The sequence below is a fragment of the Ovis canadensis genome, chromosome 5, assembly GCF_042477335.2.
Source record: "Ovis canadensis isolate MfBH-ARS-UI-01 breed Bighorn chromosome 5, ARS-UI_OviCan_v2, whole genome shotgun sequence".
Classification (NCBI taxonomy): domain Eukaryota; kingdom Metazoa; phylum Chordata; class Mammalia; order Artiodactyla; family Bovidae; genus Ovis; species Ovis canadensis.
In genome coordinates this window covers 84,917,829-84,939,664 of record NC_091249.1, presented here as the reverse complement: position 1 = coordinate 84,939,664, position 21,836 = coordinate 84,917,829, and the positions used below count along the sequence as shown (strand labels likewise).

The 21,836-nt window shown below is 40.8% G+C and overlaps 1 protein-coding gene across 2 annotated transcripts in view; it reads left to right on the top strand.

The window, feature by feature from the left end:
* The window catches only part of ATP10B (ATPase phospholipid transporting 10B (putative)), a 383,816-nt gene that overhangs the window by 222,973 nt on the left and 139,007 nt on the right, over positions 1-21,836 (top strand). Inside the window, exons 3-4 of one of the 2 annotated variants that reach the window (XM_069592540.1) lie at positions 17,450-17,744; positions 19,142-19,336. In XM_069592540.1, coding sequence (XP_069448641.1) covers positions 17,470-17,744; positions 19,142-19,336 — 470 coding nt within the window. In that variant the 5' untranslated portion in view covers positions 17,450-17,469. Of the gene's footprint in view, positions 1-17,449; positions 17,745-19,141; positions 19,337-20,722; positions 21,109-21,836 lie in introns of those variants that run through there. The other variant, XM_069592541.1, reaches the window with a different exon arrangement.

Here is a 21,836-nt window from a genome sequence, read left to right as displayed (position 1 = left end):
AGCTGATAAAGCAGTGGCAGGGTTTGATAGGATTGACTCCAACTTTGAAAGGCATTCTACTGTGGATAAAATGCTATTAAGCAGCATTTCATGCTACAGAAAAATCGTTTGTAGCAAACCTACCTCATTGTTGTTTTCTTAAATTGCCACAACCACCCCAATCTTTAGCAAGCACCACCGTGATCAGTCAGTAGCCGTAGACATACTGCAAGGGCACACTTAATAGGCTACAGTGTACTATAAACATAACTTTAAATGCCTTGGGAAACCAAAAGATTCTTGTGACTCACTTTATTTTGCAACAACATTCACTTTATTGAGGTGGTCTGGAACTGAACCTACAATATCTCCAAGGTACACTTGTAATAGAGTTGAAGTTCTCTGAATTTTTTTTAAATATTAATAATATTGATATATAAATTTTTTATTAGAAAAGTCAAGCATGTCTTGGTGCTTATTACCGCACTGGGAAAGGAGGTATAAAGTGTTGATTGCTTCCAGGACACACTGGTGGATAAAGTGGTGATGGATGAGTCTATAGAGATACTCAATGCCTACAAATACAAAAGTTTTTGTTTTGTTTTTTTGCATTTTAAAGGTAATTATGGTTTTTTTTAATATAATTTTAAAATCTTTAATTCTTACATGCGTTCCCAAACATGAACCCCCCTCCCACCTCCCTCCCCATAACATCTCTCTGGGTCATCCCCATGCACCAGCCCCAAGCATGCTGTATCCTGCATCAGACATAGACTGGCGATTCAATTCACATGATAGTATACATGTTAGAATGCCATTCTCCCAAATCATCCCACCCTCTCCCTCTCCCTCTGAGTCCAAAAGTCCGTTATACACATCTGTGATACAGAACTAGGAGCTAAGATGGGATAAGGTCAGAGTACTATGAGGTGAATGAGTAGCTCATCAAATGAAATTATTTTTGAAATGTTGTATCTCAAATATACAACAAGACAAAGGATGGCTTTCTGGGGGAGGTGACATCTAAGTCCTAAAAAATGAATGGAAATTAGCTAGGCTTTGGGGGGATGGGAGCTGATGGTAACAGCACTGGTGTGACAGAGAAAGACAGACACAAGAGCAAATAAAATAATTTCCTTTGGCTAGAATAGAGCGTGAACAAATGAGAGATTAGCAAAAGATGAGGCTACCAAGAGAGGCCATCTCTAGTTGATGGAGGTAAGGAGTTGTAAGTTATGTTACAGTTTTGTTCCTTACCCTGTCTGAGGGAAATTGAAGCCAGAATGGGTTTTGAGCAAGGTTATGACATAAATGAATTGACAGTGTGATGACATCTTTCTGACCTCACTGTGGAAAAACAGACTGGAGGGAAGAAAAATTGGAAGCATAAGGACAAACTATGATAAGTAATCAAGACAAGAGATGAGAGTGGCCTGGACTGGTATGGTGGTAATCAGCCCAGAAAAGACAGGACAGAACTGACAGATGTATAGAAGTTACAACCAACAGAACTTAGTAATTAGGGACATTGAATGAGAGAAGAATCAAAAACTTGAGAAATGAAACTGTAGAATTGCCATTCCATGGAGATAGGAAATAGGAGGTAAGAGTAGATGTAGGAGTAAAGATAATGAGTTTATTTGGAGGCAAGCTGAGCTTGATATTCTCAAGAGATGTCCAAATGGTGATGTCCAAATGGTGATGTCCAAATGGTGATGTCCAATAGATGGATGGATCTTTCCTGAAGTTCTCCCTACTTTGAGAATCGAAGTTTGGAACATATGGAGGCCTTTTGAGAACCTTGTCCATTAATATATTAATCTAGTAACAGAGGAGAAATAATAAAAGGAGAGCATTAGTTATAATAAGAGAATATCTTTGGAAATAAGAGAATGTTCAGTCCAACACATGTACAAGAGAGTAACTCAGCCAAAGCAGATAAGAAAGCTCCATTTCTGAAAGGAGAAAAGATCAGCCACTTAACAATGATGTGCTGTGAGGTCACTTCCTTTTATGGATAGGCTGGCATCTGAGGAGGAAATAATCTGCCATCTGTCAAGATCCCTCATCAGGGTCACTCATACCCTTGACTTCAGAAAAGGTACAGTGAACCAAAGACAAAGTGAAAGTGTGGGAGATATACATGGGCCATGCCATTACTGGTCCAGTTCCTCCATTTTATAGAGAAAAGAATTAAGATTCAGAGTAACTGACCTGCCCATGGTCACACAGCTTGTTAGCAGGATCTGTAAGCCACATGTCAATGGCGTCTTACTCTGCCCTTTGAAATCTACGTGAAGTCAAGTTGAACCCCATCCCATATCCTATGGAAAACCCTGCACCATCACTTCCTCCCTCCCCGACTTCTGTGAATTCCTGTGGGACTGATGTTTCTCCCAGTCACCTCTAGTTCTCCTTTCCAGCATTTGCTAAGTTTCTCACTCTCTTTTTTCTTATGGCTCTTTTAGCTTCTCCCCTTGTCATTGAGCCAAATATGGGGATGACTCCTCCTTGACTTCTAGACCCCTACCCGCAATCAAATGATACCAATCAGTCAACGCCACTCTGTGTTGTAAAGTTTTACTAACAATTTTAAAGCAACTTGGATGGATAGTGTATCATATTATAATGTCATACATATTTGTAAGTGAATATTGTTTAAAGTACCATTTATACAATGAAATATTATTCAGCCATAAAGAAATAAGGAAATCTTATCATTCGTAACAACATGGGTTATGCTAAGTGAAACAAGCCAGACAGAGACAAATGCTGTATGATCTCACTTACATGTGGAATGTAGACAGATTAGCAGTTGCTAGAGGTGGGTGTGAGGGGGTGAAATGTGTTGTTGTTTAGTCACTAAGTCATGTCTGACTCTGCGACCCCATGGACTGCAGCTCACCAGGCTTCCCTGTCTTTCATTATGTCCCAGAGTTTGCTTAAACTCAAGTCCATGGAGTCGGTGATGCCATCCAACCATCTCATCCTCTGTTGCCCTCTGAAGAGGGTCAAAAGGTACAAACTTAAATTAGGTCATGGGAATGTAACATACAGCATGGTGACTATAGTTAATAATACTGTATTGCATATTTGAAAGTTGCTGAGACTACTAGATCTTAAAAGTTCTTATCACAAGGGGGAAGAAAAAACCATTTTGTTACTATATATGGTAATAGATATTAACTAGACTTCTTGGGCTGATCATTTTGCAAAGTATACAATTATAGAATCATTATGCTATACATCTGAAATATATAATGTTATTTTGATATGTCCATTATACCTCAATTTTTAAAAATAGCCCCTCTGCCTTTTTTTGACAACCAAGAACCAACCTGCTGCCAGCTTAATCTCATTTCTCATGCTTTTGCCAACGGAGTCTCCCTTGTTTCTTTTCTCTTTTCCACTTAATTCTTGTCCCCTTGCCATTAACCCCAGGTGCTAATCAGGAGATGTTCCCTCCCTAAGGAAACTCTGGAACCACCTGTTAAAATATTCATTTTTCTCACCCCACTTAACAAATCCAGTCCTACACTCTTTGCATATGCCAGATGACTAGTCCATTTGACCTTGTAGAAGGCTCCTCCCAAAGTTCCCAGGTCCTGCTCCCTGTCTGCCCCCACCTCAGGCTTTCCTGTGCTTGCTAGTCAGCATGCAACTCACATAAGCATGCATGTGTCTTGAGTGAAGTGAATTGAGCCCATCAGCGTGTACTATTGTCTTTTAATTGCTTTTAGACCTGCAGACTTGGAACAACTTTCTTTACCCTTCAGCTCAGCACTGATTTATTCAGCTTCTGTGAGCAATTTATTCACTTTTAATTAGATCCAAGTTAATTATTTTGTCAGTAAAACAAACCAAAAGAATCTATAAAACAACTTTTAAGTGAAATCACATTCCTGCCTGGGGGGATATAAAAAATGAAATTATGCATCTCATTTTACCTGCCTCTTGCAAAGATAAGATTGCCCACATTGTCTTTTCATTTTCCAAAATGTTTTGTCTTTTATTAAGGAAGAGACATGAGAAATCAGGCTTGGAGTAGAGAGGAGAAAATGGAAAAAGTTATTTTCAAGGGAGAGCAAGTATGGGAGTGCATAAGTTAAGTGTTAGTTGCTCAGTCATATATGACTCTTTGCGATTCCATGGACTGAAGCCTTCCAGGCTCCTCTGTCCATAGAATACTCCAGGCAAGAATACTTGAGTGGGTTGCCATTCCCTTCTCCAAGGAATCTTCCCAACCTAGGGATTGAACCTGGGTCTCTTGCATTGCAAGCAGATTCTTTACCATTTAAACCACCAGAGAAGCTCCCATACATGGGAGTGCATAGGGCAGGGCTTCTCCAGATCTGCTGTTGGCCAACCCCTGTCCTAGAATGTTCTGGGAACTGTTTAAGAGAGCAGGTTTCCCACCCCAGCCACGGAGCTTCTGATTCATTAGGTCTGAGGGGTGGGGATGAGAGATGGGGCTTCTTTTTTTTTTTTTTTTCTTTTATTAAATTTTTATTTTTACTTTATTTTACTTTACAATACTGTATTGGTTTTGCCATACATTGACATGAATCCACCACGGGTGTACATGCATTCCCAAACATGAACCCCCCTCCCACCTCCCTCCCCATAACATCTCTCTGGGTCATCCCCGTGCACCAGCCCCAAGCATGCTGTATCCTGCATTGGACATAGACTGGCGATTCGATTCTTACATGATAGTATACATGTTTCAATACCATTCTCCCAAATCATCCCACCCTCTCCCTCTCCCTCTGAGTCCAAAAGTCCGCTATACACACCTGTGTCTTTTTTGCTGTCTTGCATACAGGGTCATCATTGCCATCTTTCTAAATTCCATATATATGTGTTAGTATACTGTATTGGTGTTTTTCTTTCTGGCTTACTTCACTCTGTATAATTGGCTCCAGTTTCATCCATCTCATCAGAACTGATTCTTTTTAATGGCTGAGTAATACTCCATTGTGTATATGTACCACAGCTTTCTTATCCATTCATCTGCTGATGGACATCTAGGTTGTTTCCATGTCCTGACTATTATAAACAGTGCTGTGATGAACATTGGGGTACATGTGTCTCTCAATTCTGGTTTCCTCAGTGGGATTGCTGGGTCATATTGCAATGAAAAGAATAAAATACTTAGGAATATATCTACCTAAAGAAACTAAAGACCTATATATAGAAAACTATAAAACACTGATGAAAGAAATCAAAGAGGACACTAATAGATGGAGAAATATACCATGTTCATGGATCGGAAGAATTAATATAGTGTAAATGAGTATACTACCCAAAGCAATTTACAAATTCAATGCAATCCCTATCAAGATGGGGCTTCTTACTTGCCTATTCTTTCAGATTCTGAACTCATGCCTGCTTCTGGACACCCAAGCCCTCATCTTCACTAACTGGCCACTTCTGCTTCCAGGAGGCTTTCCTTGTCCTTTCTATTCAAACAGCTTTTCTTCTATCCATGACAACTACCACGGCTTGCTGTCCTCACTTATTCAGTTCCCTATTGATAGCCTATGCATTCCCCTGTCCTGTGTGTACATCTCATTTCTATAATTAGTTTGTTAGGTCAGGAACTCTCATTACAGATCAGTGACTCAGCACTGAGCCCAGTCCCCCGTCTGCACTCTTGGGCTCCCACTACCACACCAGTATTTCCAACCTTTCAGAGCCCAAAGATCCCTTTTGTCATCAGAGAACTTTACAACCTCTACCTGAAAATTGCTGTAATTTTCATTTTTGTGTGACTTCCCTGGTAGCACAGACAGTAAAGAATCTGCCTGCAATGCAGGAGACCTGGGTTCAGTCCCTGGGCCAAGAAGATCCCCTGGAGAAGGGAAAGGCAACCTACTCCCGTATTCTTGCCTAGAAAATTCCATGGACAGAGGAGCCTGGCGGGTTACAGTTCCTGGGGTCACACAAAGTCAGGCACAACTGAGCGACAAACACTTAGTAATCATGGATTGAGAAAATGCATAGTAGCAAAATCCTATTGTGAAATCAGTAATGACTTTAGACAAATTTATAATATATCTATCTTAAAAGTAACTGCCACGACTTCCCTGGTGGTCCAGTAGTTAAGACTTTGCTTTCCAATGTGGGGCATTTTTATTTGATCCCTGGTCAGGGAACTCAGATCCCCCATGCCTCATGGCCAGAAAAACCAAAACACAAAACAGAAGCAGTATTGTAACAAATTCAATAAAGACTTTAAAATTTATCCCCATCAAAAAAATCTTAAAGTAACTGCTAAACTTTAGAGACTCGCCCGCAGCATAGAATGTGTTCCATCTACAGACTATGCCAGGAGGGCATTGAATACTCTGACCTTTGCGTCAGTGGCCGAGCTCAGGGGAAAGTATAAAGACAAGAATTTAGGGGCTATCTCTTGGCCTCAGATTTGAAGTATGACACCCAAGTAAAAGGTGTCAGGGTGCTTGGAAAATGTAAACTCTTTTCAGCTAACAGCAGTAATGACAGGTCTGACCATGTCACGTTGTCATCTTCCACATTATTCCAATAGCCTTCACTGGATTCATCTGTTGTTTAACTCTCCGACTAAATGTCTTTTAATTTGGGACCTGGCAGAGAATGGCTAATATCTACCAAAGATTCTTTGTGCTTCCCAAGTAGCCCAGCTTCCTTTGCAGTCAGGGTGAGGCTGTGTGACTGATTCTGGCCATTTGACTCTAAGCAAACTAGTGTTATTCACTTATGGTTTCTTGTTATGGCTACACTTAAAGTCACATGTTGAGATCATGATGTGGACAGGGAGTCTGGATCCATGAGTCTCTGGATGGGAGCAAGTTATATGAACCTCTAGACTCTTTGTAGGTTGTGCTAAACCACTGAGATTTGGAGCCTTATTTGTTTCACAAGCTAGCATAGCTTTTGTTGCTGTTGTTTAGTCACTAAGTCATGTCTGACTCTTTTCGACCCCATGGACTGAAGCTCACCAGGCTCCTCTGTCCATGGGATTTTCCAGGCAAGAATACTGGAGTGGGTTGCATTTCCTTCTCCAGGGGATCTTCATGACCCAGGGATTGAACCCATGTCTCCTACATTTGCAGGGGGATTCTTTACCACTGAGCCACAAGGGAAGCCCCTCGCATAGGTTAGCCTGACTAATATATAAAAGTGAAAAAAAGAGCTTTTAAGGAACTGCTAAATACCTAGATCCGTGCACCTAGAAATAAGAGGGAGAGAGAAGGAGAGCTTGAGTATTTGAGAATACTAAGCAGGAAGGAAAGAAGTAGGCAGGAGCTGCATCATATGAAGAAATGTAGGCCACAATGAGAAGTCTAGGTTTTGTGCAAAGGCAACCATAAAGAGCATAAGAAGAGAACTGACGTGATTTAATTTGCACTTTAGAAAAATAGCTCTGGCTGCTGTGTGAAGGCTAGATTGGAAAGGGAACAAGCAAGACTGTAGGAGCCAGTTAAAAGTTTGTTGCAATTCATCCAAGACAAGAGATGCTAATGCCTTTTATTAGAAAACAGTAGAAATGTTGAGAAGCAGATGGATTTGAAGAATATGTAGAAGACAAAAATGGATATGCCAAAAAGAGATTGGCTGTAGCAAATGAAGCAAAAATCAGAGGTAATGACTAGATCCTTTGACTAGGTCCTAGTGGGAAAATCACTAAGCCGTTCAGGTAAGACCTAAATCAAATCTCATACAATTATACAGTGGAAATGGCAAATGGATTCAAAGCATTAGAACTGATAGAATGCCTGAAGAACTATGGATGGAGGTTCGTAACATTGTACAAGAGGTGGTGATCAAAACCATCCCTAAGGGAAAAAAGGCAAAAATGTCTGCAGAGGCCATACAAATGGCTGAGGAAAGAAGAGAAGCTAAAGGCAAAGGAGAAAAGGAAAGATATACCCATCTGAATGCAGAGTTCCAAAGAAAAGCAAGGAGAGATAAGAAAGCCTTCCCCAGTGATCAATGCAAAAAAATAGAGGAAAACAATAGAATGGAAAAGACTAGAGATCTCTTCAAGAAAATTAGAGATACCAAGGGGACATTTCATGCAAAGATGGAAAGGACAGAAATATAGGACAGAAATGGTATGGACCTAACAGAAGCAGAAAATATTAAGAAGAGGTGGCAAGAATACACAGAAGAACTCTACAAAAAAGAGCTTCATAACCCAGATAACCACAATAGCGTGATCACTTACCTAGAGCCAGACATCCTGGAATGCAAACTCAAGTGGACCTTAGGAAGCATCACTACAAACAAAGCTGGTGGAGATGATGAAATTCCAGCTGAACTATTTCAAATCTTAAAAGATGATGGTGTTAAAATGCTGCATTCAATATGCCAGCAAATTTGGGAAACTCAGCAGTGGCCACAGGACTGGAAAAGGTCAGTTTTCATTCCAATCCCAAAGAAGGGCAGTGCCAAGTAATGTCCAAACTACTGCACAATTGCACTCATTTCACATGCTAGCAAAGTAATGCTCAAAATTCTCCAAGCTAGGCTTCAATAGTACAAGAGGCAAGAATGTTCAAATATTCAAGGTGGATTTAGAAAAGGCAGAGGAACCAGAGATCAAATTGCCAACATCCATTGGATCATACAAAAAGCAAGAGAACTCTACAAAAACATCGACTTCTGCTTCATTGACTATGCCAAAGCCTTCGACTGTGTAGATCACAACAAACTGAAAAATTCTTAAAGAAATGAGAACACCAGACCACCTGACCTGCCTCCTGAGAAATCTGCATGCAGATCAAGAAGCAACAGTTAGAACTGCACATGGTACAACAGACTGGTTTCAAATTGGGAAAGGATTACATCAAGGCTGTATATTGTCAACCTGCTTATTTAACTTACAAGCAGAGTACATCATACGAAATGCTGGGCTGGATGAAGTACAAGCTGGAATCAAGATTGCTGCGGGAAATATCAATACCTCAGATATGCAGATGACATCACCCTCATGGAAGAAAGCAAAGAAGAACTAAAGAGCCTCTTAATAAAAGTGAAAGAAAAGAGTGAAAAGGCTGGCTTAAAACTCAACAGTCAAAAAAACTAAGATTATGGCATCTGGTCCCACCACTTCATGGAAAATAGATGGGGAAACAATAGATATAGTGATAGACTATTGTCTTGGGATCCAAAATCACTGCATATGGTGACTGCAACCATGAAATTAAAAGATGCTTGCTCCTTGGAATAAAAGCTATGGCCAACCTAGACAGTATATTATGAAACAGAGACATTACTTTCCTGACAAAGTTTCCACTAGTCAAAGCTATGGTTTTTCCAGTAGTCATGTACAGATGTGAGAGTTGGACCATAAAGAAGGCTGAGCGCCGAAGAATTGATGCTTTTGAACTGTGGTATTGTAGAAGACTCTTGAGAGGCCCTTGGACTGCAAGGAGATCCAACCAGTCAATCTTAAAGGAAATCAGTCCTGAATATTCATTGGAAGGACTGATGCTGAAGCTGAAACCCTCATACTTTGGCCACCGAATGCAAAGAGCTGACTCATTGGAAAAGACCCTGATGCTGGGAAAGATTGAAGACAGGAGAAGAGGATGACAGAGGATGAGATGGTTGGATGGCATCACCAACTCAAAGGACATGAGTTTAGCAAGCTCCAGGAGATGGTGAAGGATAGAGAGGCCTGGTGTGCTGCAGTCCATAGGGTAGCAAAGAGTTAGACATGACCAAATAGCAATGATCCTTTGGGTAATTGAAGGTGCTATTCATGAAAATAAGGACTGTTGTAACCAAAATGAATTTTGGGGAGAATCCAAGACTTCTAGATATGTTAAAGTTGTGATACCCAGCAAATTAATGGAGATGGCAAGTAGGCAATGGGATTACCCCCGTCCAGTGCCCATGAATGAGGTTTGAGCTCCATATACACTGAATGGGAAATCAACTTGCTATATAACTGGTGATACCATAAACACTAATGAACTTGGGGGATAATAACGTTTAACAAGGCAGACTACAAAAATAATCTCATCTGTTTAAAAAAATAGTTATCCTTGAAAGTCTGTTGGAGTAAGGCTTTCATGGACTTAGAAGCTAACAGAAAATCAATCAGGTAAAAAGCATCAACTAGACTTATGATGAATTCTGAGCGGGGCATGTTATGATACCTAAGTCTTGTAAAAATCTGTCTTTGATTATTCCTTTCCCACACAGGTTCATCTATAAGGATTTCATTTGTCAAGTATTTTCATTATCTTCAACAGAGTGGTCCGCAACCTTTTCAGCACCAGGGACTGGTTTCATGGAAGGCAGTTTTTCCATGGACCAGGGAGATGGGGATGGTTTTGAGATGATTCAAGGGCATTACATTTATTGTGCCCTTTATTTCCATTATTATTGCATCAGCTTCCATCACAGTTGGAAGATCAGGCTTTAGATCCTGGGGATTGGGGAATCCTGTTCTACAGAACTGCATCCCTTGCTTAATTTTAATATTTAAGGTGATTGCTGTTTCTTTCTCACTCCCCAACTCCTTTCACGCTAGTCCCCACTTTCACCAACCTCTAAAGGCAGCCATCCCCACCCCACTCTATGCAAGGTCCTTCAGACTCAGTTCTTATTCAGTATTGCTTCCTCTCTGGAGGAAGGCAGCATCTGGCATCCTAATTATAGGACACGTTTTGTAGTCTGTGAATGAGGCACAATCACAGCTCTTGCCCTTCCCTTTGGGGAGGACAGAGCACGTCCGGTGCCTGCAGGAACTGTGAGCACACACCAGCTGTATGTAAACTCCTGTAGCTGAGTGCATGGCCAGTGAAGGCTCTGAAATTGAGCTGTCCTCGAGGCTTCTAGCCTAGCTGAACTCTGCTGCAGGATAAGGTCTCCCTTTTGACCATTCTCCCCTTTGACCATTCCTTTCATAGGAAGCTTTACTGAACTTTCCTGGGCAGGTCCCAGAGCTAGAAACCTTAGTGAATGGCTGTCAAACCATGATTTCTGTTTTCTGGCCTGCAACTAAACGTATTTTCTTGAATCAAAAATGCTATCAATTGAATTATATTGTGAGGGTAAAAAGAAAAAAAAAGAAACATAACACTATATAACCATATCAATAATGTGACATAAAGAAGTCCCTGGTGGTCCAGTAGTTAAGACTTCATCTTCTAATACAGGGGGTGCAGGTTCAATCCCGGGTTGGAAAACTAAAATCCCATATGCCCTGTGGCCAAAAACCAAAACATAGAAGTAATTGTGTTGTGACAAATTCAATAAAGACTTTAAAAATGGTCTACATCATAAAAAAAACCTTAAAATATGACATACCCTGGGTTCAAAATACTGAAGTGTGTGTGAGAGAAGGTGAAGGGATTATATCTTGGATTCTAGTAATTGCAGGTTTTCCTGAAAAGGAGTAGAAAGAAATGACAGTTTCTATGGAGACAGTATTCTATTTCCTTTATTTTTGTTTCTTCATCTGTAAAATGGGTATGAGTAACGTAGATAGACAACTACATAGGGTGAAGGCCATTTCCTCAAGCAAATCCAATCAAAATAAATGGAAAAGGCAAAATGAATAAGAAATTCATAAGAGTGTTTATTGAAAATCTTTCCTTGATCTAGTAAAATGTTTGGGGAATGGATAGGAATGTGGTCAGTAGATTTTTTCTTTAATTCAGGGCTGATGAAAAACCTTTCATTGTTGCCTTTGTTGTTTTGAGGCTGATGAAAAACCTTTTGTTGTTGCTTTTGTTGTTTTGAGTTTTGTTCCCCAAAACTTCTATAGGGAACAAACAAACACCTTAAAAAACATATTAGCAGCCTTTCCTGCAGTAGTTGGTAAGCTTCAGATAATGAAAATGACTGATACTGAGTGATTGGTGATATTTCTGAACCTGATTCCCAGACACCAAACAGAGGTATAGATGGTCTGGAGCAAATGTAGTAGTAACAGGCCAACAGTTTTCATTTTGATAAAAGTAGGTCTTAAATTAGTATCTATTAAAAAAATAATGTGTGTCAGGCCCTAATTTCTAATATTAATGTTTTAGCACAAAGCCAAAAGTGATTAAGCTTTTTAAAAGTGAGTTGACTTGAAATGTACTGCATTTAATAAAACAAATAATATTACGGTACAGCAGGAATCGGAAAGGTGACTCAAGAATGTTTGCAATTTGGGGAAAACTGATGTAATTAAATGATTTAAAGACACATTAACCCTAGACTATTTCTTCTATGGTGGTTATTGTTTAACTCAGTGTCTAACAGGAAATTGTTTTTGTGAGTTTATACTATTTGTCCTCAGGGTGGAGTGCTTTAAAAACCCACCGAACTTTCTTACATTCTAATTAATTCTAATGTCAGGATGGTGTACTATTTATCAGAATCAAAGTGTAGGTTAAATTTAGTTTTATAGGATCACCCCCTCCCCTGGCCCTGACCAACTGATATGCTTTGTAGAGAACTGTACATGAAGGGAAAATAATTCTCTAGTAACCAATTTTCCCGTTTATAGTCCCACTTGGGTCTTCTTTCCATTTTTAAATTCAACACGTTTTCTCTAGGTGCAGGAGGTTTGCATGTGTGACTTCTTGCTAAGTTGCTCACTTACTTCCAGACACATACACATGTATTTACACACATATAACACACACTCGCTATTTCATCCAGTTACCTGTAATCCCTAATCTCAGCTCAATGAACTCTACCTGCTCAGGGACAAGGTCATATCCTTCTGTCTTGCAGTCACACAGTACCCTCTTCTCTTTTGTGGCCCTTATCCTGATTAGTGAATATGTACCTCTTTCTATCAGTGTGTGCTTAAAATCTCTCAGCTAAAGTTTAGGAATTCCCCTAAGTCAATTAAGAATATGTTCATGATATTAGAGATAGGAACAATTTCTTAAATAGAATGCAAAAAGCAGAAACCATGAAATAAAAATTAATTAATGGGTTATTAAAAATCAATAAATTTAAAAAATAATAGTAGAATAAAATCTCTCAGCCTCACTAGAATGCAAGCTCCAAGAGGAAAGGGATAGATGTCTAAGTTTTACTCACCTGGTACAAAACAAAAAGTTCAATAAGTGGTTTTTTTGTTTGCTTGTTTCAATGAATAACTGTTTGAAAAGTAAAAGTGTTAATCGCTCAGTCGTGTCCGGCTCTTTGCAACCCCATGGACTGTAGCCCACCAGGCTTCTGTTTAATTGACCCTTATAATAAAAAATGGAATTTTCTAAAGATGGGGTTTAGTTGAGTTCATTAAAATGTAAAAGAAAAGAACTAGAGTTAATTGAAAATGTGAGCCAAGCAGGAAGGAGTAAATTTGGGAATAAGAACAAAATTTGTTAACAAACTGTAATTAACCCAGTATTTTAGACCCATGATCCACCATAGAAAAATGGTCCCTCCACACACCCCCATCTAGAGGAAATCCTGCCCAGTGGAAAAGTGATATTAATACCCGAGAGGATTACTGCTACAAGCAGAGGTGACCTGAGTGTTAATTAGCAAAATAAAATAATTCCCAAGTTTATTGTTAGTGGGAGGTGCCATGTTGAAAAATTAGAATGAGAGAGAGACTTTACAATTGGAAGAACCTTGGAGAGTTGCTTCAGATATGCCCCTCCCTTTCTGAAAGCAGTTAAAACCACACCTCAGATAAAAGGATTACACAACCCCCCTTTGTTTCCTGTTCTACTTTTGGAAGGAAGTAACTTATCAGGAGCAAGGGGGAAGCAGTGGGTCAAGGAGTTTGTCCATCTTGCCCCCTCCAGCCCGTTTTTGGTGCATCCAGCAGAGTACAGCCTGGGGCCCACAGCTCTGGTCCCTGGGTCCCTGAGGGACAGTCTCCAGGGCTTCTTCCTCTCCGCATCATAAATAGCCTTAATAGGCCACGTGGCCCTTATCATCTCTACACCCTCGCCTTTTTCTGCTTGTCCCCTACTTTATGGCCTCTGTGGGAGAGTCCTGTGAATTTTGTTTCAAGAACCAGTTCTACCTGGAACACCCTCTTACAACCTTCTAGCTAACTAATAGTGTCTATATACACATATATGTATACACACACAGACAAACATATTTTTTTCTTAAAAAAAAAAAAAAACACAAAACTTTATTTTGTATCAGAGTATAGCTGATTAACAGTTAACTTCCTACCTACTTCCCCTGATCGACCTGGGCTGGTGGAGACAGGACTCATCCCTCCAGCCATCCAGCACCTCCGTGCCTGTTTGCATTTCCTCCCTGTGACTCTTGCCTGTGCCAGCAGCCTGGACAGCTTAGAAGCTGACCTCTGGTGTCATTGCAGTTGGTAGTCAGAGAAGACAGTCTGAGGACTCTTCCCCAAAGGATGGTATTTTTTTCCTCCCCAACTTTAAACTCTTTTTTTTTTGTATTAGGGTATAGCTGATTAACAATGTTGTGATAGTTTCAAGTGAACAGCAAAGGGGCTCAGCTATACATATGCATGTATCCATTCTCTCCCAAACCCCACTCCCATCCAGGCTGCCACATAACATAGAGAAGAGTTTCCTGTGCTGCACAGTAGGTCCTTGTTGGTTATCCATTTTAAATTTAGCAGTTAAGAGTATTGTTTTCTGAATCATTGAAATGTCTTGCCCCTTTACCCATAACTACTTTAGGATGGATTTCCTACAAACAAGAACAATTTCTTATATAAACGCCATATATTTATCATCATCAGGAGAGTTAACATTATTAAAATCCTGTTTCTAATCCACACTTCATGTTTAAATTTTCTCCATTGTCCAGTAATGTCTTTTATATCTCTTTGATCTCCCCCTGTCCAGGAGCCAATCCAGGATCTCACATGACATTTTTAACCTTCTTTAATCACAAACTGTTCCTCTGCTTTTCTTTGACCTTTGACATTTGAAAAACCTAAGCTGGTTATTTTGTAGACTAGCCCTCAGTTTGACATTTTTCATTGTTTCCCTGTGACTTCCACAGAAGCGATGTCCTTCTCAGTATATTGTGTCAAGGGGCTTAAGATATCAAGTTATCCCCAAATAGGTGATGTTTGCTTTGATCTCTTGGAGAAGCTGGTGTCTGCCACATTTCTCTACTACAAAGTACTTCTCTTTTTTAAAACAATTGTAATTAATAATTTGAAGGAAAGAGTCTTTGAAGCTATGCAGATATTCAGCTCCTCATCAAGTTTTCATCTACTAATTTGACATCCATTTTATATCTGCTTTATTTTTATGGAAGCTTAGTTAACATTGTTAATAAAGAAAAAAAGGAACATGATATGATAAATGGACTTTCTAAATTACCTTACCTAAAATACCTGCATCTCCCATATCAATCCAATCTTCCGTTATGAAGATCTTATCACATAAAACTGAGAGATGTCTCATATGTATGGCATTAGCCAAGGCAAGATTTCTCATTTGCATTTTCTATTCTATTCATGAATGATCTTTTCATTTCCTTTTCTTTTACAATAATAATATTTTATAAAAAAGAATCCACAAAAGGGACATTTATTTTAATAATGAGGAAAAAGATATATATTATTATTTCAATCTTATCAGCTGTCAAAATATTGCTTTTGGTCACATCATGATGGGCATCAGTAATTGCGTTTACTTTTTCATGCTTGATACAAGGGCTCACTTAAATCTCCGAAGAGCTTCTTGCAGCCTTGGGGTCTATGAATTGGAAATCATTTGGATTGATTAAAGTCATGAGGAGAATTAGGATAAGGGTCAGATCATAGGAGCAACAGGAAGATAAAATATTACCATTTAAACAAGAAATGGAACTTTTTCTCCTTTAGTGAATCCCATTTTCAATGACAGATGGAGTTGGTCACTGTGAGATTAATAATACCTGATATTCACTCATCCATTTATTCAAAAGAAAATCATCCTGCAAGCCTACTAGGTGAGAAGAAAACTCTGTACAACTTCTAGCCTTATAAATTATGTATTTTAATAGATTCTTCTGGATCTCTAAGCAAAATATGGCCAAAAGGAACCTTGGAAGCTTGATTATAGGTTCTATTAACATGTTATTGACTGGGGGATTTTTGCAAAAATTAACGCCTATGGCTAGTCATTTGTTATGTGAGTGAATATTGAAATGTCTCTGGCCAATAATGTTCAGGTAAAAAAGATGTGTTAATATGTCTCTAGTCAATACGTTGTTAGAAGAGCTCAGAACCTGGAATACCCTAGAAAAAGAAGCCTGCTTCCTCCATCTCAGACTAAGCACTCAATTTTAGAAACCACCAAATGGAAAGGAGAGAAAGAAACCCCCGCCCCTGACAACCAAATCAGAAAAACCCCGCATGTTCACAGAAGCACATTTAGTGAAGTCTACTCACCTCAGGCCCAAATTTCCTAGAAATAAACTTTCTCCTTTGTTTCACCAATTATTCTTGTGAGGTTCTGACCACAGATGAGGTTCTCTTAAATATCATCAGTATCAAAAACTTTAGAGAGAGAGAAAACCTAAAGAATAAATATCTTTCCCCTTAAGACACATCTCCACTTACTGTCTAATTTGTTCCTCACAAAAAGCTTGTGAAAAAAGTTGAGTCAGACTGCTGCTGCTGCTGCTAAGTCGCTTCAGTCATGTCTGACTCTGTGCGACCCCATAGACACCAGCCCACCAGGCTTCTCCGTCCCTGGGATTCTCCAGGCAAGAACACTGGAGTGGGTTGCCGTTTCCTTCTCCAATGCATGAAAGTGAAAAGTGAAAGTGAAGTAGCTCAGTCGTGTCCGACTCTTAGCCCACCAGGCTCCTCTGCCCATGGGATTTTCCAGGCAAGACTAGATCTCCTCATATTCTGGTGAGGAAACTGAACACCAGAGAGGTGAAGGGACAGTTTGAAGTCAGGCATGAATCAGAGCTAGAATTCTGATCCCTGGGGCCATAGCCCTCCTGGCTATGCTTTTGCCCCAGTGAGTATACTTACTCCCCATACCACCCACCAGCTTAAGTGCTTTCATAGTACTTTTATTTATGTGATTTTTTAAATTATTTTTTTATTTGGCTGTGATGGGTCTTTGTTACTGCTCACAGGCTTTCTCTGTTGTAGCAAGCAGGGGTTTTTCTCTAGTTGCAGTGTGCAGGCTTATCACTGCAGTGGCTTTCCTTGTTGCGGAGTGCAGGCTGAGTAGTTGTGGGGCATAGGCTTAGTTGTTCCCCGGCATGTGGAATCTTCCTGGACAAGGGATCGAACCTGTGTCCCCTGCATTGACAGGTGGATTCTTAACCACTGGACGACCAGGGAAATCACTATTTATGTGATTGTTTGCTGAATGTCTCTCACTCTATCATATAAGGATTATAGGAATTAAACCTATTTTCTCACCTTATGTTCCACAGCCTATCTTGGTTTTGGATAGACACATGGATGGGCCAATATCCCACCTGTTTCTTTTAAGCATAGCCATGTCTTAAGCTGACACAACGCATATTTCTCCTGACCACGGTAACCTCCTGTGTCCCTTTTCAGACCGGAGCTTGCTACCGAACATGGCCCTCTCAGTGGACTCGTCTTGGCACCGGTGGCAGCGGCGAGTCAGAGATGGCTGCCCCCAGTCTCCGTCAGAAGCCACGCCGCTGCTGCTCGCAGAGAAGGAGACGCGGAACTACAACCCCGCGCAGCAGCGGGTCGTTTTCCCCAACAATCACGCGTTCCACCAGGACTGGGCGAAGTTCTCCAGGCGATACTCCAGCAACAGAATCTGCACAACCAAGTACACCCTCTTCACCTTCCTGCCCCAGAATCTCCTAGAGCAGTTTCACAGGTACACGACCGCCTGGCTGAGCGCTGTGTGCTTTAACCTTGCATTTGCCACTTGGGTGAATTCAGAGGTGCTGCTTTCTGGGCTCCCTTTCCTTTAGTATCCAGCTGCCTGTGCCTTGGGAGGCTTTGCCATTCGTTCACTTGCTCATGCAATGTTTATCAGTTTCTACTCGGTGTTAGACTCTGATGCTGGGAGCGATCGGGGGCAGGAGGAGAAGGGGACGACAGAGGGTGAGATGGCTGGATGGCATCACTGACTCAATGGACATGAGTCTGAGTGAACTCCGGGAGATGGTGATGGACAGGGAGGCCTGGCGTGCTGCGATTCATGGGGTCGCAAAGAGTCGGACATGACTGAGCGACTGAACTGAACTGAACTGACTCGGTGTTAGGTCTCTTGTGTTGTGTATTAGAGATATATGAAGGAGATACACACACACACAAAAAGACACATTGTCCTGACTATGTTGGCTAATGAAGGAAACCAGATGTTAATTTTAGGAATTATATGCATGCTAAGTCACTTCAGTCATGTCTCTTTGTGACCCTGTGGACTGTAGCCTGCCAGGCTCCTCTGTCCATGGGATTCTCCAGGCAAGAGTACTGGAGTGGGTTGCCATTTCCTACCCTGGTGGATCTTCCCAACCCAGGGATTGAACCTGTGTCTCTTATGTCTCCCGTATGGGCAGTCAGGTTCTTTACCACTAGTGCCACCTGGGAAGCCCAGAAGTTATATAAATTGGTGTAGGCTGTAATTCAGATAGGCACTTCCAAGGAGAGGTAGGTGTTGCTGTTAGAATGAATACAAGAGAAATCAGGCCTAGTTAGGAAAGTCAAGGAAGACTTCTAGGAGGAAGGGACAGTAGAAGTCTAATCTGAAAGAAAAGAATGCATTAACCAGGTGGAAAGAGGCAGAGAGAAGTCAGAAAAGGGAGCCGGAAGAATGTTCTTTCAGACAGACCTTTATGTGTGGAGGCCCTGTGGCTAGAGGGAGCAAGATGTACCCTGGAAAGCTTAAAACTTGCAAGTCATTGTTTTGAGATAATATAGGCAAAATTACATTTTAATTATAAAGCAAAGTATGCATCCAGACATTATCCTAAATTTTGTAATTATTAGCACCTACCATTTATCGAGCAACTACTATACTCTGGAACCCTCTATTGCATACATAGTAAATATCTTCCCATGTAATATGTATAGGAAACCTATAAAGTACATAGTACTATCTTCATTTTAGATGGATTTGACTTCAAAGCCCTTACCGTGACGTTCAAGGTGACACTGAAAGAGAATGTCATATTAGTTAGTAACAGCTAGTAGTAGGGAAGAAATAGTGTGTCAACCATATTTTTTCTTCTCCATAGTTTTCACTCACACCTTTCTTGCCCTCTCCAGATGGGCTAACCTCTATTTCCTGTTCCTGGTGATTCTGAACTGGATGCCCACCTTGGAAGTCTTCCACAGGGAAATCACCATGTTACCATTGGCCATCGTCCTGTTCATCATCATGGTCAAAGATGGCCTGGAGGACTTCAGGAGATACCGCTTTGATAGACAGATAAACTGCTCCAACATCCAGATATACGAACGGTAATGGCAAGTATTCCTCTGTTTTCTCTGTGGCAAATGGATTGTGTAAACTTATTAGCATCCTCAAAAAGCTGGTCTCTCTTCTCACTTTCATTTTTTTAATTCACTTAATTCAGTGATACTCATCAAGGGCTATTTTCCTATGCAAGGAACTTCTGAAATATTTTGGAGACATTTTTGGTTGCCATATTGGGAAGGAAGGAATCTGGTGGGTAAAACCAAGGATGATGCTAAACATTTTATAATATACAGGAAAACCTCCCACAACAAAGATTATGATCCTGCTCAAAATGTCACTAGTACTGAGATTTAGAAACCTTAATTTAACTATGTAAACACCATATTAGGCCTTCCCTGGTAGCTCAGACAGTAAAGCGTCTGCCTACAATGCGGGAGATCCGGGTTCGATCCCTGGGTCGGGAAGATCCCCTGGAGAAGGAAATGGCAACCCACTCCAGAATTCTTGCCTGGAAAATCCCATGGACTGAGGAGCCTGGTAGGCTACAGTCCATGGTGTCGCAAAGAGTCGGACACGACTGAGTGACTTCACTTTCTTTCTTTATAAACACCATATTATTAAACCTAGGATGTTACATTATCAAGAGGAGGATAGAAAGCTCAGGACTTAAACTCTAGGGATTTCCATTGTGGGCCAGAGGCTAAGACGCCATGCTCCCAGTGCAAAGGACCCAGGTTCAATCCCTGGTCAGGGAAGTAAATCCCACATTCTGCAACTGAAGATCTTGCATGCCACATTTGAAAGTCCCAAGTGTTATATGAAGATCTCAAGTGCCTCAACTAAGACCTTGCACAGCCAAATAGTAGACAAGAGAGATAGATAGTTTTTTTTTTTTTTCTTTAAGAATTAAACTCTGAAATTGACTGAATCATCTCAGGAGACCAACTTCAGGAATAGCTCTTTGAAGACTCATGAGAAATGTCTCCCAAACCAGAAAATATATACCATTTTTAGAGCATCTGTGGCTCTTGGCTGTAAATCCTTGCCTTTAGAACTTAACCAGGTAGGTTTTAGGACCCAGAGTTGGCACACCTGTTCTGGGTTGCCTGGGGTGGAAAAGGAAGCTACCTGTGAATGGCGTCTGCATTCCAACAGGTGGAGTCTCAACAGTAGAAGGAAGTAACCAGTGGATACACACCTGTTCTCTGCAAGCTCTTTCCTGTCATCCTTCTCCCTTAGTGTTTATATACCGGCTTTTTTATTTTTAGTTTTCCTTCTGAAAGTAGAGAAAAATTTTCAGCCAAGAAGGCAAGTCAAAGATGTCATCACTTGCTGGCAGCTGAACAATGGAAATGATCAGAAAAGAACCTCTTTTATGGGAAACTCGAGTGTCCTACTATAAGAATTAGAGACAGGACTGAGCAGAGATGAGAAAGGAAGGCAAGAAAAGGCGGAAAAGGAAAGAAGACAAGAAGCGAGTGGTGGTTTCCAACCTGCTCTTTGAAAGATGGGCCCACAAAGAGAACCCCAACAGACATTATCGTGGGAATCAAATCAAGACCAGCAAGTACACCGTGTTGTCCTTTATACCCAAGAACATCTTCGAGCAGCTGCACCGGTTTGCCAACTTCTATTTTGTGGGCATCGTGGTTCTGAATTTTATCCCCGTGCTCAATGCATTCCAGCCAGAGGTGAGCGTGATACCAATCTGTATCATCCTGGCGGTCACTGCCATCAAGGATGCTTGGGAAGACCTCCGGAGGTACAAATCTGATAAAGTGATCAATAGCCGAGAGTGCCTCGTCTATAGCAGGTAAAGCCAAACACCCGGGGAAGTCTTGACCCCAGCTCTGATCTTTCTGTGGCTGCTGCCACCGCAGCAGCTGTTTATGAAAGGATGGGGTAGGGAGATAGCATTATTTCATTGTAGTGAAGCTGTTTGATTCTCCACAATGGGGAAAAACAGAAAACAAAAGAAATTGAGATTTGAGTCCATCATTTATTAAAACTAGGAGATCTTTATTTATGTGACATTTCCTTTGCTGTGTAAATGTGTTAGGTGTTTAAGAATCTTGCATAAATTCACATTCATTTTGGTTGAGTGTGGCCATGAGCATGTTGGAGCATGTTTAGAGACCCTCAGAGAAAAGTGGCATCACTGTTTTTGAGGGGAGTAGTAGGCACAGTATTGGAGAATCAGCCCCGGACACACTGCCCACATTGAACTCTGTCTCCATCAGTCATTAACTCTGTGTGACCTTAGGCAAGTGACCTAACCTCTCTGAGACTCATTTTGTCATCTGTAAAACTGGAGCACTTCCTGAGGTGGTCATGAGAGTTGAGTGTAATAATCCTTATAAAGTACTTAGCACTGCTCCTGTTGTACGATAGTCAGTATACAAGCTGTCGTGGCTTTATTTTTAGAATGTAAAACTCATATTAGCTTCATCAAGACTGCCCTTAAGCTCCCTCTCCAATGTCCCAACCCAAACAAAAACGGTTCACCACTTGTCTTGCCATGCTATAGAACATAATTTTATA